Source organism: Rosa chinensis, chromosome 5 (assembly GCF_002994745.2).
Source record: "Rosa chinensis cultivar Old Blush chromosome 5, RchiOBHm-V2, whole genome shotgun sequence".
In the NCBI taxonomy this organism is placed as follows: domain Eukaryota; kingdom Viridiplantae; phylum Streptophyta; class Magnoliopsida; order Rosales; family Rosaceae; genus Rosa; species Rosa chinensis.
Window position 1 is genome coordinate 68,871,248 of NC_037092.1, and position 12,134 is coordinate 68,883,381.

General features: G+C 36.0%; 1 protein-coding gene across 6 annotated transcripts; it reads left to right on the top strand.

Moving 5' to 3' along the window:
* Window positions 1–40: 40 nt before the first annotated feature.
* LOC112163922 lies at window positions 41–4,908 on the top strand. Of its 6 annotated transcripts, none has more exons than XM_040506870.1 (5): window positions 41–1,108; window positions 1,520–1,594; window positions 1,713–1,878; window positions 2,186–2,311; window positions 2,431–4,908. In XM_040506870.1, exon 5 carries the CDS (start codon window positions 3,248–3,250, stop codon window positions 4,850–4,852), a length of 1,605 nt encoding a protein of 534 aa, XP_040362804.1. In that variant the 5' UTR covers window positions 41–1,108; window positions 1,520–1,594; window positions 1,713–1,878; window positions 2,186–2,311; window positions 2,431–3,247; the 3' UTR covers window positions 4,853–4,908. The 6 variants fall into 6 exon arrangements, with proteins under 6 accessions (XP_040362804.1, XP_040362806.1, XP_040362803.1 ...); XM_040506872.1 differs by having other exon boundaries at window positions 1,520–1,584; window positions 2,164–2,311; XM_040506869.1 differs by having other exon boundaries at window positions 1,520–1,584.
* The last annotated feature ends 7,226 nt before the right edge of the window (window positions 4,909–12,134 follow it).

Consider the following 12,134-nt stretch of genomic DNA (forward strand, 5'->3'; position numbering starts at 1 on the left):
TTTATTGGAATCTTTTGGGTGGTTGTTTTAAGTTGGTTTGGAACTGTTATTAGATTTGTGGTTGTTTGTTATGCGCTTTGTAGCTTGTCAATAATTTTCATGATTGAATTGATAGAGGGTTGTTGTGACATAAATTTTGTGCCTTTTCATATAATAAAATCTGGGATGGTGGATCCTATGTCGCCTATATGGTGGTTGATACTCTCTGAAACTAAATATAATTTAAAGTTTGGAACTGAAAAACAATGTTTTTGGGGACTTTGCATATGGTCATATGTGTTTGATGCATTGTAACTTTGAAATTAACAAAATCTGGACTTGGAGCTTTTGTTTTTGTGGATACATGTTTCCTAAATAGGATCTCTCTCAGCAATTGTTGATTCAATTTCGTTGAATCATTGAATTTGGTTATATAGTGTAGTCAGACTTGCCTTTTCTGGTGGTTTTGTTTCTAGTTTGTAGTTTCTTTTCATGGTTGTATAGACTGAAAGTATCTCATTGCCTATATGAAATGATATGATTTGGGATGGCCTATATATTCTGGTTGCTTGCAAATTCAATTTGCCTGGTCTTCGAGTTAATGTTGGGTTAGACTGTATTAGATTGTTTGCCAATAGCTGCTTGGGGCAAGACTTGTAACAGTCTAGGGTAAACAGATTTCCAAGAAATGATCTCTGTGACTTGACTTACTTCATGCTCATAGGTTCTGTAAAACTAAATCAATTTTGTGGGATGGTTGCCATGGTATTAGTATCACAAACTTGTATAGATACAGAAGGAGATTTCTGAATACATCTATTTGGTGGATTATCATGCTAAATTGGTAGCTCTCACAAACTTGGCCGAATATTCATTTTCTGGAATCTGTACAGTTATTTGGTAGATATTAAAAAAACTGGGGCATTTTAGGTTATGGTTTTTCTTACATCTGTTCTCTGGCTTTGGAGTCTGAGGCTTCGGTTATCTGTTAATCTCGAGGCTAGTGCTGAGAGCCCGACTTCCACAGTTCCACTCCTTAGGTTTATACATTCTGTGGTTCATTTTGGAGGTTGCTCTACAATGTTGTATACAATCCTGAAAGTATTCTTCTAAGTTTCCTCAATGCAAGGTAATTGATCTTCCCTTACTTCCATATCTGACTGCAAGAGTTCTGATAATCTTACTTATTCTTTGGTCAAATAAAAATAGTGAGAAACTGAGAACCTGTGTTTTGGGTGTCACATATATAATTGTTAACTTTGCAAGGATTCTCATAGTTTCATTATTAGACTGTATATTGTCCTGACTGATAAGTTGTTTGCTACGGCTATTCCTACTAACATCATAATTTTGATGATAAAATGTTATTAAATTTCTGATGATCAAGTGTTATCCAAGCAAGCATTACAAATTAAAAAATGAATCACAATTTCTAAGTTCCACAACTTAAATATGTCGATTACTTCTTTCATTTGCCACATTTTCTTCGTGCTGTTGGGCTCAGTTCATTAACATACCATGTTTTTTGGGTTTGGAACAGAGATAAGGAGCTCCTATTGTTGGCTTAGGAGGCTGAGGAGAAATGAAGGACTATTGAAGCCTTAGGTTGTTTTAGGTTCAGACTTCAGTTCTTTTAAGTAGTCAAGGGCTGGATGGCATCAATTTGCCTTGTACTTACCAGTTTCTTAACATATCAACTTTTCTTTTACTTAATTATTGATTTTTGTCGACAGATCGAATTATGAGCAAGAACAATTTTGCAAAGATCAAAAAATCATTCACGAATCAGGAGATGCTGCTGAGGAAGAAACTTTTGAGAGGCTGCAGCAGGAGCAGAATGTGAAGGTGAAGAGTCACATGTCCATCCTTCAAAGTTGCTGTCTACCATGGCCAACAAAGGTAATCATTATTTGAAGATACAATATTCTCAATACTTCTAAATAATTGATCGATCTTCCTTCACTGCAATGTTTGATTGCAAGAGTTCCAATAATCTAGAAACAGTGAGATCCTCTGTTTTGGGTATCACATATATAATTAATTGTTAACGTTGCAAGGATTCTCACTGTTTCATTATTAGACTGTATATTGCCCTTACTAAATGATAAAATGATAATTGTTATCCAAGCAAGACAATAACTTACAATTTTTGAGTTGCAAGAGTTCTTATGGTGATAATATTAGTGGTTATTTGTTTCAAATACAGAAATTGCGATCTTGTGTTATCACATACATAAATGATGGTCAAGCTTGCAAGAGTGCTCATGGTTTGATGAAGAGGTCTATAAGCAATGATGAAATTTCGATTTGGACTCTGCATTGATTGTCATAGGTAGTAATTTGTTTGCTACAGCTATTCCTACTTTGAGACTCCTAAATATGTTGTCTTGTTTTATTTCCCTACTTTGCTTGCTATGTACTAATATAAAATGTTGTTTGGGCTTGGGACAGAGATAAGCAGCGCTGTTGGTTCAAAGACTAAGGAGAAACAATGGGCTATTCAGAAGGCCGTGTAGGTTCCGAATTCACTTTCTTTGAATTAGTTCATCAACCAAACATGGGTTACTGCGGGGCTAGACCGTAGTTGAATTTTCTCTCTCGTTAATAGATTGGGATTGTAATCAAGCAAAACTTTTGCTATTCTATTGCCTTATCAGCAGTACGTTCTCAAATTATGAGAACATGTATGTTCTCATATTTCTGCCTAGTTTTGAAAGATATCCGTGATCATAGTAGATCAACAAAGTCTTAACTTTTCTGAAATGTTATAGATATATCATATATGCAGTAGCCAAACTGAATCATGTTCTGCCTTAATATAAGAATATGTAGAATGTTTAGTTATGAATACTGTGCGTTTGTTTTTCTCTGAATGAAGTTCGATCATGCATGTTTGCCCATAAAACAGAATGAATGTTTAATAGCATGCCTATTACTTTTGTTACATTTTTTTTGGATGGGTGGATGAAATGATGGATAAAGCAGGTTTGTCTTAAAGTTGTTGGTCAGATTTGGCTAAGATCATCAATTTATAATGCAGTACTTACCCCTTGATTCAATTCCTGGTTCCACCTCTAACAGTAAGATACGGAATTCTCTGCCAAACAGGGAGTAGGAGCTAAACGGTATGGGCTTAGCCTAATGTAACGAGGAAAGAGCAAAAGAGTCTTATTCCTGGTTGCAAAGGGTTGTGTTTTCCTAATCTCAAGTGGATCAGGAAAGAGCAAAAGTGTCTGATTCCTGGTTGCAAGCGGTTAATGCTTTCCTAATGCTAAGAGGATGGAGGAGTGTTATTCTTATGAATAAAGTCCGCGAAGCTGAGGTTCCTTTAAACAGAACTAACTGGAAGAAAGTTTCCTCATTGATAAATTACTATAGCAAGATGGAGTTCATGATTAAAACTGTATTAGTTTGCGGTTGCTTAGTGTTTGGTGGTGTGGTGATTAAGAGACTATTCCGTCACAAGCCCTGCTGGGAGACACTACCTGACGATATCATGGAGGTTATTGTGCCACACCTGAGTGTACGTGATCGTATACGCTTAAGCCTAGTTTGCAAGCCATGGAGCTCAGTTCCTATGTGCAAAGACATCCCTAGTTCTCCTCACAAACTCCCCTGGTTAGTACTCCCTCAACCTGAATCTCAAGCTCTAACTTGCAATGATACCTCCTTAAGCTTTTACGACCTCCATGACGGCAAATTTGTTAAGTTGGAGCTGCCTGAACCTGTTCGTGGAGCGTGGTTTCGAGGGTCTTCGAAAGGTTGGTTGATTATGATTAAGGAAAGTGAACAAAACACTACAACATTTCTGGTAAATCCAATTTCAGGAGTCCAACACCAACTTCCATCCTTGAGAACTATTCCGTCTTTCCAGAAGTTTGTAGAAACGAAGAAATGGAAACGATATGGTGCCTTTGCTTTCTTCAACTGCCTTGTGCTATCTACCTCAGATATTCATTCCGATGAATGTGTGGTAGCAGCTGCTCTTGGGTGTGCCAATGATATATTGGGTTTGTGCAGACCTGGAGACAAAGAATGGAATATCTTTCGGTTATTAGATGCAGATGAAGCTTTGACTGATGTACTGTTTTGTTCTGGCAAGCTATACGCCTTGGTTGTGAGTAATAATAAGTCCGGCGTTGTTTCAACTGCTCGTACGTTGAATTTTGGAGATCATTCGGTGGAATTGAAATTAATCTATAACGCAAATATAAACTTCCATACTAACTCTGAATATCATGGTAACTATGAGATCTACGTACAAGGCTATGTTGACTCATATTTGATAGAGTCTGCAACCAATAAGGAAGTATTGTTGATCCACCAAAGGTTAGATGTATTTTCGAGCATAGGTGACAACAACAACGGAGAGAATGGTGGTGGCGGCAACCATGAGGAAGAGGAAGAGGAAGTGGAAGTGGAAGTCGAAGGCAATGACGGTGGTGATGACGCCAATGAGGAATGGAACAACTTGGGAGGAAATGGTGGTGATATAGGTGACTGGGCCATCAATATTGTTGAGGAAGATGATCATTATCTACGTACATATTTGAGGACAAGTGGTTTTGATGTATACAGGATTGATCCACAGAATGACAATTTCGAAATGGTACAAAGTTTGGGGGACAAGCTATTATTTTTGTCAAACGCTGGTTCATTTTCCCTCCGGGCAAGTGATATCAAAATCAAAGACTTCAGAGGGAATTGCATTTGTTTTGCAACAAATAATTTCATGAGTTTACATTCTTTAGAAACATATACCTGTCGGGAGATTGGTGTATTTGACTTGAATGCAAGAAGAATGCGGCGACCTTTCCCGAGTGTAGAGGTGTCAAATCGGTCTCAACTCTGTTGGTTCACTCCAATGTTATAATGCTAGAGAGCCGCCCTTCGTATTCTTGTTGCCCTTTATTTTAATTTAATTTTTTTATTGGAGTATCTTTGTTTTATAAATTAGGGAAAATCGTCCAAACAGTGTCTGAATTTTTCCAGACTATTAATTTTCATACCTATACTTTAAAAAACCTCAAAATGGTACCTGAAGTTTTGGCCCCGACCCAATTTCAGTACCTAGCAACAGTAAAATCGTTAACAGAGTTAACTTTTGAAGGGTATTTTTGTCCTTTCACTATTCATCTTCTTCCTGGTTCGTGTTCTTCCTCTCCGACCTCAAATCCTCCTCATCTTTCTTCCTATACTACGTTATTAACATCCGCAATTTTCATTTTTCATATAGAAAAAAGGGTTTTACCCTCTTAAACCCCATTTGACATTTATCTCCCACTCCCAGTGTCCTACTCGCCGACCCCAAATCCAAATGTTCCTCCTCCAGTGGCATTGCGCCTCCGCCCTCTCCGCACCCCTCCAGCTCCGCCACTACACGCAATATGCCGCAGCCGCTCTCGTCGACGACGTTTCCAACCCGGAGTCCTTCCCCAGACTCGACCCGAAATACGACCAGACCATCCTTGCCGTCCCGCGCTTAGTCTCCGGCAAAAGCATCGCCGCGAAAGAGCAAAAGGCCGGCCGCGTCCCCGGCATCATCTTTGAGTAAGAGGACGGCCATCATGGCGGCAATAAGCGGTTGATCTCCGTCCGCACCAACCAAATCCGCAAGCTCCTCAATCATCTCGGCCGCTTTTTCTTCCTCTCCCGCCTCGAGGTCCGGTCCGACTTCGATGCAGATGACGTCGCTGAGAAAGTCCACCTCTTCATCCAAAGATACACACCATTCCAATTTCTTCCTGAGCTTCTTAGGCTCACTGTTGGTGCTCGGAGAAGAAACCCATTCGATATTAGGCCTTTCTTTCTTAATCTCACTCCCAGTCCAGTCCATTACAGTCCTTTACCAATCTGATCTTATCTCTTTTTGTGCAGTAGTAGTGGTAAAGAAATTGGGTAGCTTTAGCTTTTACTATAATCTTCTTGCATAAACCCAAAATGCAGGAAATTGTGCAGATTTTCTGGGAATAGAGCAAAAGAGAAGGAAATTGGGTTTAAAATTGTTTGATTTTTGTTTCCAATTTATCGTTGTCTTGTGTCATATCATAAAGATATAGAGCCAAATTGATTTTCGTTGTTTCCAATTGTTGTTTCCAATTGGGAGGAGTTGTTGATGAACGTTGAATGAAGACGAGAGAGATGGCAGAGAGAACATAGAACAAAGAAAAGATGAGAGAGAGAGAGAGAGTCATTGTATTTTCACGGAAGGAGGAGTTCAATAAGGAGCTTAGTAAGAAGAAGAAGAGCGGTTTCGATTCGGGTTGTGGTGGTAGAAAGATAAGGAGGATTTGAGGTCGGAGAGGAAGAACACGAACCAGGAAGAAGATGAATAGTGAAAGGACAAAAATACCCTTCAAAAGTTAACTCTGTTAACGATTTTACTGTTGCTAGGTACTGAAATTGGGTCGGGGCCAAAACTTCAGATACCATTTTGAGGTTTTTTAAAGTATAGGTATGAAAATTAATAGTCTAGAAAAGTTCAGACACTGTTTGGACGATTTTCCCTATAAATTAACATTTTACTCAACCGGCGCGGCCAGAATAATTTGTAATGAATATTTGGGCATAATTTGTCTCTTCTTTGCTTCATCAAATATCGTGCTTTGGTGTGTTTCTTTTATATCTCAAACTTGATGGCTTCTCTTCTCAATCTAGGGGTCGTCAACGGGCCGGGCCGGGCCGGGCCGGGCTTTATTAAAAATCAAAGGATCCAAGCCCGTCCATATAAAGCGGGCCTTGCGGGCTTTTTCGGGCCGGGCCGGGCTTGGCCTTGCGGGCTTTTTTGGGCCGGGCCTTGCGGGCTTTATTTATAAATAAATATTTAAAGACACAAGTTTTTTTTTTTAATCAAGCTTTGGAAATTCAATGGATAATGATCAAATACAATCAAAGATAATACATCTATATAACTATATTGTACCAAAAAAATCTATATTTATATATAGATACTAATTTATTGATAAATGAATTTTTAAAGACACTAATTTTTTATAAACCTATATTTATATATCATACACTCCAAAGAGCAACCCCTATCAATTCAAAGAAAATGGAAAAACCGACCGTTGGATGAGTTTATTACAATAAATTATGAGTATGGTAAAAAATTTAGCCAATTTCACCATATTTTAGAATCCGATCGGATTGGTCAACCATAGTCACTTATATGTTTTATTGTTTGACCGATGGCGTGGCAACCGCGAAACGTGCTTATTTTTTCACATCACGTTTGTATATATTCCATCGATGGATGTGCGTGGACATAAGATAAAAAAAATTAATTTTAATTACAAACACATTGGTGTATACCAATTTTATTCCTTTAGTTGTATGACTTATACATTGCATTTAAATTGTTTAGGTTCATTCTAAAGCAACCATGAAGTAGAAAATGAATTCGGAGAAATCAACCGCTCGATGGAGAGATTGTAATGTTTTATGGTGATTGTAGAAAATCTAGCCAATTTCGTTATTGTTTCGAATTCGATCAACTAGGTCAAACGTAGTTACTCTTATAAACCTATATTTATATATCATACACTCCAAAGAGCAACCCCTATCAATTCAAAGAAAATGAAAAAACCGACCGTTGGATGAGTTTATTACAATAAATTATGAGTGTGGTAAAAAATTTAGCCAATTTCACCATATTTTCGAATCCGATCGGATTGGTCAACCATAGTCACTTATATGTTTTATTGGTTGACCGATGGCGTGGCAACCGCGAAACCTGCTTATTTTTTCACATCACGTTTGTATATATTCCATCGATGGATGTGCGTGGACATAAGATAAAAAAAATTAATTTTAATTACAAACACATTGGTGTATACCAATTTTATTCCTTTAGTTGTATAACTTATACATTGCATTTAAATTGTTTAGATTCATTCTAAAGCAACCATGAAGTAGAAAATGAATTCGGAGAAACCAACCGCTCGATGGAGAGATTGTAATGTTTTATGGTGATTGTAGAAAATCTAGCCAATTTCGTTATTGTTTCGAATTCGATCAACTAGGTCAAACGTAGTTACTCTTACAAACCTATATTTATATATCATACACTCCAAAGAGCAACCCCTATCAATTCAAAGAAAATGAAAAAACCGACCGTTGGATGAGTTTATTACAATAAATTATGAGTGTGGTAAAAAATTTAGCCAATTTCACCATATTTTCGAATCCGATCGAATTGGTCAACCGTAGTCACTTATATGTTTTATTGGTTGACCGATGGCATGGCAACCGCGAAACGTGCTTATTTTTTCACATCACGTTTGTATATATTCCATCGATGGATGTGCGTGGACATAAGATAAAAAAAAAAAAATTTAATTACAAACACATTGGTGTATACCAATTTTATTCCTTTAGTTGTATGACTTATACATTGCATTTAAATTGTTTAGGTTCATTCTAAAGCAACCATGAAGTAAAAAATGAATTCGGAGAAACCAACCGCTCGATGGAGAGATTGTAATGTTTTATGGTGATTGTAGAAAATCTAGCCAATTTCGTTATTGTTTCGAATTCGATCAACTAGGTCAAACTTAGTTACTCTTATAAACCTATATTTATATATCATACACTCCAAAGAGCAACCCCTATCAATTCAAAGAAAATGGAAAAACCGACCGTTGGATGAGTTTATTACAATAAATTATGCGTGTGGTTAAAAATTTAGTCAATTTCACCATAGTTTTGAACCCGATCTAATTGGTCAACCGATTACCGATATGTAGAATATATATATATGCACATATTCTATATAGAATAATAGAAGTATAAGAACTTCCACACACACACACACACACACACACATATATATATATATATATATCTCTATATATATTATTATATTATATATATAAACACACACATATATAAATATATATACATATATATAAACACACACACACACACATATATATATCTCTATATATATATTATATATATAAACAAACACACACACACATATATATATATATATATATATCTCTATATATATATCCTCTATATAAACACACACACACACACATATATATATATCTCTATATATATATATTATATATATAAACACTCACACATATATAAATATATATATACATATATATAAACACACACACATATATAAATATATATATACATATATATAAACACACACACACACACACACACATATATATATATATATCTATATATATATTATATATATAAACACACACACATATATAAATATATATATACATATATATAAACACACACACATATATAAATATATATACATATATATATAAACACACACACACACACACACACACACATATATATATATATATATATATCTATATATATATTATATATATAAACACACACACATATATAAATATATATATACATATATATAAACACACACACATATATAAATATATATACATATATATATAAACACACACACACACACACACACACACACACACACACATATATATATATATATAAACACACACACACATAACTACAAATATATATATATATATATATATAATATTTTACGGGCTTTTACGGGCCGGGCCTACGGGCCGGGCCGGGTTTTTGCGGGCTTTAGGCGGGCCGGCCCTCGGCCCACCAAGGCGGGCTTTTGCGGGTTTTTTGACGGGCCGGGCCGGGCTAAAAGCCCTCCGGGCCGGCGGGCCTCCATCGGCCCACTTGATCCGCGGGCTTTTTGATGAGGCCTATCTCAATCGAATGGATTTGGGGAGACATGTTGGCCCACTATTTTTTCGTTCTGTTTTCTTTTTGTTTTTATTCGTACCTTTAAAATATATATTTTTACCTCCTTATATATTAGATCTCTAACTTATCTTTTTAAAAACCTAATATGTTAAGTACAGCTCCCTAATTTTTCCTAAATGCCATTAGCCCTTAAAATCACCAAACTTAGGGTGCTTGCAAGCGACCAATGGGTACTCCTTCCAACCATCAAATGATAGAGAACTTTTCTTGAGGGTCTGGCACAATTATGGATAGGTATTGCTAGATACTGATGATGACAATTGATTTAAACCTAGGTTTCTGGAACGACCCTTCTTTGAAGAATGGGAGAATAATTGCATCTCATATCAGAAGTTTAAAACTAATGTTAAACCTCAGGAAGGAGTAGTCAAAGTTCATTAAAAAGATGATGATCCGATCAAAAAAAAAAAAAAAAAGGATGATGAAAACTTATGAACATGAGCATGCGCAATTACATGCTAATGAAAAAACTGAACATCTCGATAAAGACTAAAGGTCACAGCCAAGCAATCATACACATGAAATAGATCGATTTTGCACATCACTTTTACTATATTGTCTACTTAATTATGATTTAAACTGATTCCTGAATCCTTCGTGAGTAGGAGGAATATAGTTACGATATAATTTAAAGTTGACATTTGTGAAATCCAGACCGTTTGAACAAGAACAACTTTTTTTTTTTTTTACTCGGTGTAAAATGAAATAAGAATACATAGCTTGTTTTGTGGAAGACGGTGGGGAGTAGAGGTGGCAAACGGGCTGACCCGGCCCATTTTAAGCGGGCCTAGTCGTGGTTCGTGTCGTGCTTGGGCCGACCCATTTATTACCGTGTCGGACTTGTTCCGGCTCATTTACTTAAACATTAAGCCCGATCCGGCCCATGACCCGAGCCAATATCGTGCTGGGTTAATAAACGGGTTGTATTCGTGCCTACTCACTAAAAGCACGATTTTAAAATATTAATTTGAACAAATAAAAATTAATTTTATTTAACTATTAAAAAAATTAAAATAAATTAAGTTCTACAATGTTTTTCTTAATCTTAGCTTTTTAAGATTAGTTTTCTAATAATTTTTTATATTCCACTATAAGAAATAAAGAAAGAAAAAAATAACTCAAAATATATTGTTTTTAGTATATTATTGTGAGATTAATCTTTATTAATATAATGAATATTTAGTATCATATTATTCTTTAATTCCTTCATTCTATAGTTGTATTATGATGAGATTAGTCTTTATTAATAAACATAAATTTAATATTTAGAAAAAATACTTATGTTAAAATAAGGATATGATGTTTTATATCACTATTTTGAAAACATAAAAGAAATAGTACATATTGGTGAAATTGTCATGAGATTTTAAATAAAGAGGTATAATATTCAAATCTCATCATTGTAGTTTTTTAATATTTTTAAAAACAAAATGAAATTTTGTGTTTGTAACGGGCCGGCCCACAATATGTTATGCTCAGGACGTGCTGGGTCCATTACAGGCTCTGGCCAATGGGCCAATATTTCTAGGCCCAACCCGGCCCGTTATTCTAACGTGCTCGTGCTTAGCGGCCCGTTTGCCACCTCTAGTGAGGAGGTAAGAAGAGAATTTATATCTATGATTTTATTTTTTTTCTTTTCTCTTTCTATAAAGAGGATCAAAGAATTTCACTCATACCCCTATGGTGACTCAAACCTAGGACCTGGATCTTAGGTAGTGGGCACTTTAACCACTGAGCTAACATCACTTCGTCAATTTATATCTATGATTATTAGTTTTTCGTGTTGTGTCTTTATTTGTCATTTTATTATTATTACAAAGTCAACCGCTACTTCAAAAACGTAATTAAAAAGTCCAAATGTCAAATTTAGAGGTATAATTCCTTAAAAGAAAGGAAGAACCTCTCCTACCGTACCCATCGAAGTTGAACTTGAGGAAACCCTAGGGGGCACATTTGTCTCATGACCTAGATTAACTAGAGCATTAGTCTCATGATACAGGTGTTTAAATGAGGGAAGTCTGTGGAAGATGTGGGAAAATAGGTTGTCGGGGTCTAGGTTATTTCAAAATTGAGACTTCCATGATAGGCACGCATGAATGCGACATTGGGCATCTTCGCATGGATGCAAACCCCGGCAACCTAGCACCAAAATGATATATATGTGATTACGTGAAGCATATTGTCTAGAATATACAGCCCACATGATATACTGGCAGACGTTCCAAAGACTTTCGGGATAAAATGCGGCTTCAGCAAAGCATGGAGAGGTAAAAGAAGCAGCCGTCAAATTTAAAAGGTTTAGTGTCCCTAAAGGTCACATTGTTTGCTTCCAGTCTATTGTCACACACTTGGAACAC